This window comes from Denticeps clupeoides, chromosome 20, assembly GCF_900700375.1.
Source record: "Denticeps clupeoides chromosome 20, fDenClu1.1, whole genome shotgun sequence".
In the NCBI taxonomy this organism is placed as follows: Eukaryota; Metazoa; Chordata; class Actinopteri; order Clupeiformes; family Denticipitidae; genus Denticeps; species Denticeps clupeoides.
This window is the reverse complement of record NC_041726.1, coordinates 7,331,711-7,346,270: the sequence shown is the minus strand read 5'-3', so window position 1 is coordinate 7,346,270 and position 14,560 is coordinate 7,331,711. Positions and strand designations below refer to the sequence as shown.

The window sequence follows — 14,560 nt, the reverse complement described above, 5'->3', positions numbered from 1 at the left end:
TTTTATAAATATTACATGCCAAAATTATATTATATCTGCAGTCTGTTGGGTAAGATAAACATTCACAGCATCAACATCAGGAAAAAAGAGCAGAACACAACATATGACAAAGCTGACACAGTTAATATGCAAATCCACTGTGGAGGGTGCTGTTCTAGGGCAAGTGATATAACTAGCATAAAAATATTGCTGATAAAAGTCATGACATTTGGACATATGCTACCATGTGTTCTATGTAGGAGGAGTTTTAGCCATTCTAGCTCCACCTACCATCTGATTACTGTCGCCACAACATACAGTACAGGCCAAAACTAATGTGGATTTATGTACTTAACAAAAAGTGGAGACCTGGCCTCCACAGTCACCGGACCTGAACCCAATCCAGATGGTTTGGGGTGAGCTGGACCAAAAAGTGCTAAACACCTCTGGGAACTCCTTCAAGACTGTTGGAAAACAATTTCAGGTGACGACCTCTTGAAGCTCATCGAGAGAATGCCAAGAGTGTGCAAAGCAGTAATCAGAGCAAAGAAACTAGAATATAAAACATGTTTTCACTTATTTCACCTTTTTTTTTGTTAAGTACATAACTCCACATGTGTTCATTCATAGTTCTGATGGGGCAGTGGTGGCCTAGCGGTTAAGGAAGCGGTCCCGTAATCAGAAGGTTGCCGGTTCGAATCCTGATCCGCCAAGGTGCCACTGAGCAAAGCACCGTCCCCACACACTGCTCCCCGGGCGCCTGTCATGGCTGCCCACTGTTCACTCAGGGTGATGGGTTAAATGCAGAGGGCAAATTTCACTGTGTGCACCGTTGGCTGTGCTGCTGTGTATCACATAATACAATCACTTCACTTTACCAATGTAAATGGTCATGAAAATAAAGAAAACACATTGAATGAGAAGGTGCGTCCAAACTTTTTGGCCTGTACTGTATTATATAAAATGTCCCCCATTTCCTTTGTGGATAATTTGCACGGCCCCCCCGGAAGTCCCCGAGGAACGAATCTTCAGAATGAAGCCTGGCTGCGTGATGACTCTTCCACTTTTTGAAAAAAAAAAAAAAAACAACAATCTTTTTATGCCGAAAGCGTTATAAATCTGTCGCATGTAGAAATGTTCAGATTAATGTGAAGTCACCGTGACTGTCATCGTTGTAACTAAAGTCCGGAGCTTCTTAGGTAACAAAACGAGTCTCTCCTGACGAAGATTCGACTCGCAACGTTGCTCGACTCGGTTTGCTGATGCAATCGGAGCGGCTCTCCTCTCTCCTCTCCTCCTCCATCCAGCACCAGCAGCCCGCAAGCAGCCTGTTTAACTCTCTCGCCAACGGTAAATACCCCATCCTGCTCTTCAATGTGACGTTTAAAAATATACACATATACGTATTTTACCGCAAACGGCGCCACGTTTAAAAAAAAAAAAAAAAAAAAAACGCGACTTGTATAAAAGCGACCGGCTGCGGTTTGGTCGCCGAGTATCGCAACCACGACAATGTAAACCTTCCATCCTCATATTCCCTGTTACTTTTAAACAGAAACGTGGACATAAATACACGCTTAGCGTTAGCCCGCTAGCCTCGTTCGAGCGAATTAATCGATACGATTGTTGGCGATTCACGGCGATCGGCACGTAATTCCACCTGCTCTGGAGTTTTAAGGGAATCCGGAGTTTACACCAGGTTGTCGTGGTTTCTTGATAATCCTTCGATAAGATTTCGGAATTATTAACACGAGATCTTAAACGTGACGCACGCTCCTGTCTGTCGTTCTTCTTTTTTTTTTTAAACCAAAAACATGTTAAACATGATTTTTTTTGTCGAAGGGTATTTTAATCATTTGTATTTCTGACAATTCCATTATCAAAAAAGTTTACTTAGTTTTGGTATTAGGGTGTTAGGGTGGAACAGCAGGGACAATTAATTTGTTAATTGGATCTGTTCTGAGGAACTGGGTGGTTTTGTGTCTTTAATTCACATCATAAACGAATGATTAATGTTGGCGTGTGGTGTGTGTCCCAGCTCCAGTATGTGTGGAATATGGGCCCTGTTCGGCAGTGACGAGTGCCTGTCGGTGCAGTGCATGAGCGCCATGAAGATCGCCCACCGCGGCCCCGACGCCTTCCGCTTTGAGAACGTCAACGGCTTCACCAACTGCTGCTTCGGCTTCCACCGCCTGGCCATCGTGGACCAGCTGTACGGCATGCAGCCCCTGCGCATCAAGAAGTTCCCGTACCTCTGGCTGTGCTACAACGGCGAGATCTACAACCACTGCAGGGTTCGAATTTCGACCTGCTTCTGTACCAAGCAAGAACTTTTGTACAGTTGCATTAATGTCACTTTTCCAGAGTCACTTACAATCAGTAGTTAGAGGGTCATTCCCACTAGAGACACTCAGGGTTAAGTGTCTTACACAATGGTAGTAAGTGGGGTTTGAACCTGCAACTTTGTGGTCTTCTGGTTGATAGGTGAATTTCTCACATGCGTAGCTACTACCACCCTGTGGTCAATTCCATATGGCAGACATTCAGTTTATCTTAAAAAAATGGCATTATCGCCATTAATTCTGATTCACTTTACGTGTGTTTCTAGTGCTTTATTCATAACACATACACATGCAGGTTAAATAATACGATTTAATTAGAATAAATGCTTCCTACTAGAATTTGTTGTACATTTTTGGCATGGACCCAAAACTAGGTCAGAATAATTTTTCCCTCATTATATTGTAAACATTTCTAGTAAAAGTTTACGTTGAACACGTGTTCGAGGAGCGCTGTTGGAATGAAAAGGGACGTTTTTGTTCGCTCCACAGCTGAAGGAGCAGTTCCAGTTCGACTACCAGACCAAGGTGGACGGCGAGATCCTGCTGCACTTGTACCAGCGCTTTGGCATCGAGGGGATGGCGTCGCTCCTGGACGGGGTGTTCGCCTTCGTCCTGCTGGACACGGCCAACAGGAAGCTGTTCCTGGGCCGCGACACGTACGGCGTGAGGCCGATGTTCAAGCTGTTGACGGAAAACGGCTTCCTTGCCGTGTGCTCCGAAGCCAAAGGTGCACGTTTTCAAGGTCTCAAAAACTTTTTTTTATTTTGTGATTTAAAAAGAGGGTTGACTTATCGATACATTTTTTTTTCTAGGACTAACACAGGTTTCGCACTCCATGCCGTCCCAAGCCAAGATCGTCCCCTTCCCTCCTGGCCATTTTGAGGTGTTTCATCTGAAGCCCAGCGGCAAGGTGGAGTCTGTTCAGCTGGACCGTTTCCACTGCTGCACGGACGAGCCGCAGCACGCCGCGTACGCCAGCGTCCAGACGCTCCGCTCTGGTGAGCTTCCTGTTTCTATATGGATGTGGGCGGTACTAAAACAGGCAACTGACGGACAAACCGGGACAGAAGTTCAAGTTTACACACATATGAATGTCTTATTAGGCCCAAAAAACATCCCCAATTGTCATCTTCTCATGATAAAACTGGACACAAAGCGAACCAATTTCATGTAAAAAATGAGCAATGTGTTTGTCGGATCAAACGGCCGAAGGGTTAAAAAAAAAAACGTGTATTTTGGCAGATTTCGATTTGGAGACGGTGAAAAGCAACATCAGGATTCTCTTTGAGAGCGCGGTGCAGAAACGGCTCATGGCTCACCGGAGGATTGGCTGCCTCTTGTCAGGTGTTGGGGACACGCCCGTTTCGACGACGCGTAACATTAAAAAGTTGGTTGGCCTGGTCTTCATGTTCGCCGGTGTTCCTGTTCATCAGGCGGCCTGGACTCCAGTCTGGTTGCCGCCATGTTGGTCAAATTGGCCAAGCAGGAGGAGCTGAGATATCCGGTCCAAACGTTCGCCATCGGGGCGGAGGACAGCCCGGACCTTCTGGCTGCCCGAAAGGTGAGGCCCTACCTGATGGCCGAGGGCTTGTTTCCGGACCGGTCCTCACCCGTTTTTTTTCCGGTTGGACAGGTGGCTGCCTACATTGGTAGTGAGCATCATGAGGTGAACTTCAGCCCTGAGGAGGGCATCAAGGTGGTGGAGGAGGTCATCTTTCACCTGGAGTCTTATGACATCACGACAGTGAGAGCCTCTGTTGGTGAGATATTTTAAATACAAGCCGTGTTCTTATTATGATTATATTCGCATGTCTGTAATAAAGATAGCGTCTAGTGATCTTGTTTAGGTTGTCTGCATTCCTCTTCCTCCCGATTGACTGCTTTGAATGGCCCTGAATTCCTGAAAGATTAGAGGGTTTTTGTCGGACCTAATGCTGCCTGTGAAAACGCCTCATCAGCACCAGACTGATGGAAAAGCGAACATAGTCACGTATCTTGGGATAAATGCCTTTTTCAGACTGTTTCGGGAAGCATATCATAGCATACGATATCAACATTTTTCAAATAGAATGAAGTATCAAGTTTATCAAGTGACCAAATTATCTTAATTTAATTTACGTCGCCCCCTTGTGGTCTGTGAAAGCTATTATTCCAAACTAGACCAACTGGAAACCCATCTGATGGAGCACAAATTTACATATTTTACAGCATTTAAATGTAAGTGACATTTTCCTCCAGAGTGACTTACATGAGTAATTAAAAATGTCCATTATTGAAATCCTTAATTTTTGTCCTTTCTTTAATAAATAGGCCTTTTTAATCTGAGTATTTCCTAAAAAGGGAAAGTGGCTAATGTAGTGACATCTAGTGGTTTCATTTCACCACCTGGTCTCCAAGACAGAGAAGAGTCTAGATGAATGCTTTCCTGGTACCTTGAGAGACGTACCGGTGGAGCAGTGCCGGAGGATCGGAGAGATTGAGGTGCAGAGCGAGGAGGTAGGAGGGGGGGCTGATCCTTCCTTGGCTTTGTAGGCCAGCATCAGTATTTTAAACAGGAAGCCAGTGGAGAGAACGCAGCAGTCGAGGAGTGTTGGAGAATTTGGGAAGGTTGGATCAGATGGAGAGTTTGAGTAGTGCTAAGAGGAAGAGCAGCCAGGGTAGAGATTGGACATATTATTCAACTGTAGGCTCATTTTAAAGCATTGATATATTTAGGAAAGTAACCTCTGCATTTTTCCATGTTTCCACAGGCATGTATCTCGTGTCTAAGTACATCCGTGAAAAGACAGACAGCGTGGTCATCTTCTCTGGTGAAGGGTCTGATGAACTCACTCAGGGCTACATCTACTTTCACCAGGCATGTAAACATCACTGCATCATCACTGCATGCTGTTACGCCTTTACAACGGTGCACAATGCACTAGTTATTCATCCAACCGGGCAAAAATCATTCAGAAATGTCCTTTTTTTTGTGCATTAAAACACATCAGAGAGGGCGGGATGGGGCGTTGTTTTTAATCAACAAAGTTTACGATGAAATATCTTTGTCAACTAACCATTTTGGCTTGATGACGAGACAAGACAGAAATGCTGGTCATGTGACGATAACTATAACGAAATTTTGCAATATTGTTGAATAATAATAATGAGACTAAAACGTTATATCGCGGTTTCTGTTTCCCTAATCTCACATCACGTCACACAGATGATGACGCTTCTGCAATATGCAATTGCGGCATTAATTAGACTTAAGAATACTTCTGAGCAGATGCCTGGAAGAAAATGACGACATGATCTATGGACGCACTTTCTTTACAATGAAGTGGTACAGAGAACAGAATGTGCCTAAGAAATCACAGGGCGCAAAACATCAGGTTGGAGTCCAAATAGATCCTTGTCCACTTATATCTCCCTTTTTAGCAATATGTTTGACTCGGGTAATGATCAAGATGCTGTACTACAAATTTCCAAAAGTCCTTTTCAGGTGGCTGTAGGCAGACATTGGATTTTACTTCTTGTGTTTTATCTTCATTTTCTCGGACTCGATAAAATATTTGCTCATTCCTACAACGAAGCAGTCAAATTCGCACTAGTACAGTGTCTCGACCACATCATTCTTTCAATGATTATGGAAAAAAACAAGGAAGTGTCCGTATGACCGTACGCCTTTAAACGGCGGCGTGTGTTCTGTAACAGAACGCAGATTGGACTTGTGTGTAGTTTTTGTGTGAAGGTCCCCTGATGCTGATGGCGTTTGTGCGGTACAGGCCCCATCCCCTCAGGCAGCCGCGGAGGACAGCGTTCGGCTGATGAAGGAGCTCTACATGTTCGACGTGCTGAGGGCCGACCGCACCACAGCGGCTCACGGGTCAGTCACCGAACCCCGTCCCCCGTCCCCCCGTCCCTCGTCTGTACCCCTCCTCTCATCCCCTGCCTCTTATCAGGCTGGAGCTCAGGGTGCCTTTCCTGGACCACAGGTTCAGTGCGTACTACCTCTCTCTCCCCGAGGAGCTCCGTGTGCCGAAGGTAAGACCCTCCTCTCCTCTACTAAATACTTTTTACACATACGGCAAGATGACAGATGTAAAAGAGTAAAATGTGTAATGGACATGATGGCAAGCCGAGGTTCCTTTATTCATCTTTTTTACAGATTTTGCTCGAGGTTGTGGATGTTCAGTCTGAACACATGAAGTTTTAAATGAAGTTTGCGTTAAAGTTGCATCTTTTGACCGGAGTTTTAGGTTGTTTTATCAAATGTAAAGAAAATCCGTAAATTCACTTGATCGAGATTCCTGGTTGCCCTTGACGTTTTTCAGATTTGTGTGTGATTTCGTCTCGTCAGGACGGCGTGGAGAAGTTCCTGCTGAGGGAATCCTTCCGAGGGACGAACCTGATCCCCGATGAGATCCTGTGGAGACGGAAGGAGGCCTTCAGCGATGGAGTGATGTCGGTGAAGAAGTCCTGGTATTCCAGCCTCCAGGATCACATCGAGTCTGAGGTATGGCTGGAATATCTCGGCGCGTTTTAACGTACGCTTCGCTTGCTTACCGTGCCTCAATTTCCCTCCAAAGGTGAACGACAATCTGCTTGTCAAGGATTCCCACCGGTTCCCCTTCAACCCCCCGAGAACAAAGGAGGCCTACTTCTACAGGCAGATCTTCGAGAAGCACTTTCCGGGCCGCGCCGACTGGATCAGCCATTACTGGATGCCCAAGTGGATTGAAGCCACCGATCCGTCAGCCAGAACTTTAGCCATCTACAAGCCCGACAAGGATGAGTGACATGGTACCTCACCCATCCCACCCCCCAAAACCCCAACGAGATGTCAGCACCTCAAAAAAGCAAAAAAAACATAGTTAAGTTAGAGTTAGTCTAGTTAGAAGAAATTAGGCCAGGTTTGTAATATTTAAAGTTTAGAGTTCCTGAACTCGATCAGAATACAGTGAAAATTGGTCATGGGCAACATTTGAATAATTTGAGACCCTGGATTTTGGATTTGCCATAAGCCATAACTGTCAAAAAAAATTGCTTAGCTTTTTGAATTATGATAAAAATCTGACCCTTTCCTACTGTTTCACATTTTATTTGAGTAAAATTCATACAGATTTCCTCTCAGCACTTATGAAAGTGAAAGAAAGGGAAAGTGAAGTGATTGTCATTGTGAAACACTGCATCCGGAGTCGGCCCGTGCCACGCCTGTGTTCAAAAGTGTGATGCCGCTCCTCATGTTCTTATTCGTTATTATACGTTGGATGCTGAAACTACCGATTGTAATTGTAATGATCTGGTATTGCAGGATCTCATCTCAGGTCAGGGCCGACACATTAACACTTGAAACGGGTTTACTTAACATATGCTACATGTTAGGGAAGTTTTTAATCAGCAACTATCTGTGCAGGATTGTAGATAATATATGTGCTGTGATGCAATGCAACTTACTAAAAACAAAATTATAACCTGCTTGTAATGTGAATTAAATGCGAGAATCACTTTTTTTTTAAATATTAGATTATATTTGCAATGAGACACTGCTGCATTTCTTCTGTTTCTGTTGGAAACATTACCTGAAATATTAAAGACGTCTCTTTCCATCTGAGTCACGAATATATATCTTTTTTTCAATGTGATATGCACAGATACACAAAGATAACACACAAATGGTGGGGATCCTTCTACCTGTGCCGTGGTGCTTCGTGTAGCTACTGTAACACAGCGTATCTCGCTGCACCACCAGGGGGCGCTGTTGGCCAAGGAGGGGAAAGTGAAATAAAGAATGGAGAGTTCCACTAATAAAGAAAATAATTTTAATATGTTCAATTTGTCTTTTTTTTCTTTCTTCTTTGAACGACATAGTTACACCCACACACACACACAAACACACAGTACAATCAGCTCTGGATGAAAACATGCCCCCGACTGTCAGGCGCCCTCCGTGTATTTTACGGCACAATTAGTGGATTAGAAGAGACCTAAGAGGCACTATGCGATGGGGTCGTTCTGGCAGTGCAACTTCTTCTTTTACCGCTACATCAAACACAGAATCGAACTCAGCGGTTTATTCCACTTTTACAACAGACTGTACATGTCCTGGGAAAAATAAATACACGAATGAATAAATAAATGAACAGGTGAACAAAGCCAGCCTGCGTTGGACAGACGAATGGACGAGCAGCGGGCCTGGCGGCGGCGGAGGGTGGGGGGGGGGGGGTCTGTTAACGCCGCTTTTCCAAACTCTGTACTGTGCTCCACTCATAGGAACCTGGGAACAAAATGAACATACATTCATACGACACATCACCCCTAACAATATCATGCACTGTTGTGTAGGGTGGTAGTAGCCTAGTGGGTAACACACTCGCCTGTGAACCAAAAGACCCGGGTTCAAATCCCACTTACTACCATTGTGTCCCTGAGCAAGACACTTAACCCTGAGTGTCTCCAGGGGGGGGCTGTCCCTGTAACTACTGGATGTAAGTCGCTCTGGATAAGGGTGTCTGATAAATGGCATAAATGTAAATGTAATGCACGAAGCTGCAGGCAATTTTATTACTGCATCAAACCCCTGCACGCCAAACATGGATCAAATGTTGATTTACCTAAAGCATTTATTGCTGAATTTCCTTCAATAACATGATGAGCATGGAGAAAAGGACTTTCTATGAGCAGAAATACATTATTGTTCTCCGTCTGTAGACTTTTGTGCGTAGGAGATCACGTCGTTCAAGCGAAAGCGACGTGATTGTCATTGTGAGACACGGCAGCACAGCACACGGTGACACTTCTAACCATCACCCTTAGCAAGCGGTGGGCGGCCACGACAGGCGCCCGAGGAGCCGCGCACGTCTCTACATATCAACACCAACGTTATTACCACGTTCAATTTTTAATGACCAATATTCGGGTGTCTAGACACATTGAGACGGTCCCTTCACTGTTCCTGTTGGAAAGATGAAGAAAAACTTTTCTGCATTCTTTGCACAGTGCCGTATGTAAACCTTGGTGCCATTGCATGTCATGATGATGATGTCAGTCCATAAGTATATTCAGATGCCTTGGTGACAATAAAGGCGCTGCAAAGTACACTTGCCTGGTTCCTCTTGGCCCCTCTTTCCCATTAGTCCAACGAAAGAATTGATTTTATGCCCTGTAGAAAGACACACGTGGCTTTAGGGTGATAGTGTTCAGATTTGAGCAGAATGTGGAATGTAGACAGCGTGATATCCGAATGATGTTGTGGGTGCCGAGTCTAGTAATCGCAGTAATTAACTAATCTTGGAAATCCCTCCACGTTTCTTATCTGTGCTTTTATTCGAATACGTAACTCCACCGAGGCAGACATAAAGCAGGATAAAGCATTAGAATGGCATGCAAAATCTTTCTGTGGAGCTATAAATAAATAAAAATCTGCTGTTCTCAGTATTAATTATGACCAGAAGGGGGCGCCACCACCTTTTCTGTTAATTAAACCACAAAGACCAACATTATTAAGACAGCCTATTTGCCAATTGTCCATAAACTGTATATGTTGAGATGAGTGGCGAATATTAACCAATCAGGCAGCCGACAGTTAAGACTATAATATGTTCATGGTTGACGCGCTCGGGTCTTAAATCATAGGTGTCATATGTAATTGAATTGAGTGAGAATGTGTAGGGACTTTTTTTCACAACATATCGTACCGTACACTTACTTTTTCGAGTAATCTGTGGGTTAGCTGTCAGAGACAAAAGAAACAGGAAATTAATGATCTTAAAAAATTAATAACCACAATGACAACAGCAAAAAACAGCAATCCTTGCTGTCCTTATGTCATTATTCAGCTCAACATACATTCGTAATGTGACAGCAGGTCTCCTGCTTGAAAAAACGTGACTCGTGGTAGAACAGAGATGTGTGTAATGCAGTATATAGAAAGTACATAAAAGCGATCATATTTAATCATCTGTTAGGTTTAAAACACGGGTCCCAGGTGACCCCGATGGACCCACCCACATGTGACCCAGGTGACTGTCCCACAAAAAGCTCCTTCGCAACCCATGTGGAGACCACCCCATGCCCCTGCGCCAGAGGATCCACCCACGGGGAGCCACGCCCCAGAATCAGAGCCATAAAAAAATTTGATCCATTTAAGGATGAAAGAGAGGAGAGTAATGATTAGCGTGTTACCGTGACAACCTGCTTCTCTTTCATATAATTAAAACAACAGATCACAGATCGCATTTTTCCTGTTCCAGTCATTTTAGTCATGCCCAGCCCCCCCCCCTCTTTATTTATATATATGTATATGTGTGTGTGTGTGTGTGTATATATATATACACACACACACACACGGTGCGCTGTGCGTAAATGGAGACCCCCGGGGACACCGAGGCGCTGATGCGCGCATGGATCTTACCCGGCGAGCGCTTCCCCATCAGCCCGAAGAACTGGTGCGGCCGCGGCTTTCTGGTCATTCTGCGCAGCATCTCTCTGAAGGAGTCGGCGGGAAGCCACTCGTCCTGCGAGCAAATTAGATCAACCGAACACGAAGCGCCTCATTAGATTTGCGCATTTGCGGGCCAAATAGTCTTGTTTTTGCTCCGATGTTGGACTACGGGTAAAGTCACCCCCCCGCCTGGTCGGAATCGGTCGGAAGAACGACTCCGAACTCCCGACTTGGCGGCAGGAAAGAGCCCGGATGCTGATGTCCAGCCCGCAATGTCCCACGGGAGAAATTAGCGCCACTCTGGACACCGCAGTGATTTTACAGAATTTGACAGGAGCTCTTAATTAACGGAGGACAAATTTCAATGCACAACCCCCAATTTCCATTAATCAATTTATTTCAAGTCTAAATACACTATGCGACATTAATGAAGAAAATGTAATACATAAACGGGATTAATTCCGCCACATTATTCACAGTTGTTTTTATTGTGGGATTATTATGGCCGTACTTTACCTGTATTTGACTGCTCGGCCAGTAATCGAGGTCTTCTTTGGGACCCAGTTCTTCAGAAAGAACTTGCGCCAGGAGCACAAGCACCACAGCGGCCGAGAGCAGGTATTTCATGGCGAGGCAGCTCCGCGTCCCTCCGCGTTCCGTTGTTTAAATATCACAAAAGGTTTAAAAAAAAAAAGAAGAAAAGAATAAAAAAGATTAAAAAAAAAAAGCCCAAATGTAAAAAGCGTCAGATCTTACGAGGCGAGCTTCTCGGCGTGCGCGTCCCCGCTGCGCGCCTCCGTGCGGTGCGTGGCCGCGCTCCGCGTTTTATAGCCCCGCGTGTCCGAGCGGACGGGCAACGACGTACCGGGCGGCTTTTAATGGAAACAAGCGAAGTTCATCAAAAAGTTTAGGCGCGACGGTGGTAAAACGAAAAAACAAAAATTTTAAATATATGTGACACGTATGTCATTAAAAAAAAAACTCGCCGAATTCGCCGGGTTTCAACTTCCAACCTCCGCAGCGTCCTGAGCAGCCGAACTGGGCTTCTGAAGAGATCCGTGAGAAATAAAACGGAGATGATGACGCACTGCGTCTGGGGTTTTGACGTAGGCGCCACGACAGCCGAATAAAATCACGTCCGCGTTTATTTACGGGCTAAAAAAACAACAAAAAAAAAAACGCCGTCGTGTCATAACGGCCTCCATCATAAACAGTATAAAAAAAAACAATAAACCAATTTAAACTTCTCACGGGACTTTGTTACGGATGTCTTTTTGTTCCTAGAAGTGTCCGTTCTTTACGCAAAATTAAGTTAAATTGTGTGCATTTCCACTTCAAAACGGGACATTTACATTTACAGCATTTATCAGACGCCCTTATCCAGAGCGACTTACAATCAGTAGTTACAGGGACAGTCCCCCCCCCTGGAGACACTCAGGGTTAAGCGTCTTGCTCAGGGACACAATTGTAGTAAGTGGGGTTGAACCTGGGTCTTCTGGTTCATAGGTGAGTGTAGGCTACTACTGTTTAAATATGACATCTATATACAGTACAGGCCAAAAGTTTGGACACCTTCTCATTCAATGTGTTTTCTTTATTTGACCATCATGACCATTTACGTTGGTAGATTCTCACTGAAGGCATCAAAACTATGAATGAACACATGTGGAGTTATTTACTTAACAAAAAAAGGTGAAATAACTGAAAACATGTTTTACTGTAAATACATATAAATATTTTAACATGTAGTTAAAAAAAACTATTTCAGTTCTATTAAACTATTTGTTTGGTGGGACTCTGGCCGTTGAAAGTCGGTTGAAGGGCTGCCTGCTTTCTTTCGTCAGAGCCGGAGAGGCTTTTTTCCCAGCGCCGTTGATGCCCCGTTACTACATCTGGTGTTTAGGTCCTCTGTAAATGTTTTCTTCATCAGAGGTTTGGAGTGAACGATACAAAGGGTGGGAACACTGTACACTGCTGAATGCTCAAATTAGGGATGGGGCGGGGAGGACGTTCACATTGCTCTCTGTTGAACTATCGATTGTCTTCCACGAAGAAGGTGTCGCATTTTATTTCGTTTGTTTGCTGTGGCATGTGAATCTTGGTTTTTAGTTTAGTGTAGGCCCTCGTGAAAGTTCCTTTGGTTGTTCATGTGTGGAATACAGGTTCAATAATTTGTCCTGCTTCCATGACAACGGTGCAGCACCTGTGAAGGACCCTAGTGCAACTGGTGGCATCACGTTCCCATTCTTCGCGTCATTCGTGAATGATTTCTCACAGTCATGACTGGACATTTAATCAGATGAAGACGGGGTCAGAGGCAGGGAGGACAAGTAGCTGGAGAGAAAAAAACGAGAGAGGCAGAAGTGATGAGGTGATCAGATGGGGGGGTGGCATGTACAGTATGACTGATGGCCCGAATAGGTTTTTGGGGGGACAGAGATGGAATAAATTATCTTTCATTAGAAGGAAGTGAATGAAATCGATGGCTGACGAGAGTCACTCAGGGCCGTCAATACGATTCATTAGCGGAACGACTCTTTTACAAGCTCAGCGCTGGAAATAGCACTAAAATGTAATGGAGCTAAAACAACGGGGTGCAACAGACAGTTGAGGCTGTAAAGGCCCAGTGTACTGTGGCAAGTGATGCTCCGCCTTCCTTCCTAGGGATGACTGATCAGTCTCCTGAGAGCTTGTGGCGGCCATTGTTAATCGCTGCACTCCAGTTTGCTCTCGCTAGCAATTGCCCCTCAGTTATCTTGATTGACGCCGGAGATTTTAACGTCCCTTTTAAGAACATCCTTGAAGCAAAGTGGAGTTGGCCTGTCGCTCCATGACCATCTTCCGCTCGCTGCATGGTGGCGGCGGCTAAGAACCAGGTGAGCACAAAGTCCCGCTTGCTACCATTGTGTCCCTGAGCAGGACACTTGACCCCGAGTGTCTCGAAGGGGACCGTCCCTGTCACTGCTGATTTAGGTTTAACGCATGTGACAGCGCGCCTCGTCCCTGCCTGAAAACGGTGCACAGGCCGTGTGTGTTCAAGTGTTCTAACTGGAGTTCATTTTAAATGCCGTCAGACAGCGAACATCAACGCATTTCACAAGATTCCCTGCACACAAGGGCAGGACGTAACGGTCAACAGTCAAACATCAATTTTATGGCATTTGGTCTATCGTGACATATGGCACGGCAATCTTCCGTAACACCACAATCTTCCCAAAATTTAATTTCCTTCGCAGAACTCCTTCACGGCTGGAGGAATCCACGCGTTGGAAAGCCTGTCAGGGTGAAAAAAAAACGCACAAACCACCCCTGCTGTCTTTTTCAGAGTCACTCTTATTGCCAACATGAATCAGTGCTCCTTTCCTGTAAGGCGGAGGTGGATCTCCCCCTCCCCTCCTTCCTGTTTAATTTTTACATTTTACATTTTTACATTTACAGCATTTATCAGACGCCCTTATCCAGAGCGACTTACAATCAGTAGTTACAGGGACAGCCCCCCCCTGGAGCAACTTAGGGTTAAGTGTCTTGCTCAGGGACACAATGGTAGTAAGTGGGATTTGAACCTGGGTCTTCTGGTTCATAGGCGAATTCAGGTGGCGGCCATACGTGCTGCGAATTCATTTTTCCATGTAGTAATTGACGTGCTGGTGTGATGTCACACGATTATTAATCACCGGGCAAAAAATAAAAAGAATTTCCTTCACTTTTCAGCAATGCCTTTATGTATTTGAGAAGTTCAGCGCTTCAGTTACCTTCTCTGTGCGGTCATAATTTATATTCCGGATGGTGATTCAGGAGTGACGTCACTTGGCCC

At 44.9% G+C, this 14,560-nt stretch overlaps 2 protein-coding genes across 2 annotated transcripts; one reads left to right on the top strand and one right to left on the bottom strand.

Annotated features, from left to right (window-relative positions):
- Window positions 1–1,205: 1,205 nt before the first annotated feature.
- Window positions 1,206–7,917, top strand: asns (asparagine synthetase). The gene is made up of 12 exons (XM_028963846.1): window positions 1,206–1,329; window positions 2,018–2,273; window positions 2,811–3,048; window positions 3,134–3,319; window positions 3,564–3,665; window positions 3,755–3,882; window positions 3,955–4,081; window positions 5,072–5,178; window positions 6,089–6,189; window positions 6,266–6,347; window positions 6,664–6,819; window positions 6,893–7,917. The coding sequence occupies exons 2-12, from the start codon at window positions 2,025–2,027 to the stop codon at window positions 7,100–7,102; spliced, it is 1,686 nt and encodes a 561-aa protein (XP_028819679.1). The 5' UTR covers window positions 1,206–1,329; window positions 2,018–2,024; the 3' UTR covers window positions 7,103–7,917.
- Window positions 7,918–8,108: 191 nt separating this feature from the next.
- Window positions 8,109–11,910, bottom strand: tac1 (tachykinin precursor 1). The gene is made up of 5 exons (XM_028964120.1): window positions 11,263–11,910; window positions 10,717–10,819; window positions 10,012–10,035; window positions 9,409–9,465; window positions 8,109–8,580 (listed from the first exon to the last, which is right to left on the bottom strand). The coding sequence occupies exons 1-5, from the start codon at window positions 11,371–11,373 to the stop codon at window positions 8,534–8,536; spliced, it is 342 nt and encodes a 113-aa protein (XP_028819953.1). The 5' UTR covers window positions 11,374–11,910; the 3' UTR covers window positions 8,109–8,533.
- Between the last annotated feature and the right edge of the window lie 2,650 nt (window positions 11,911–14,560).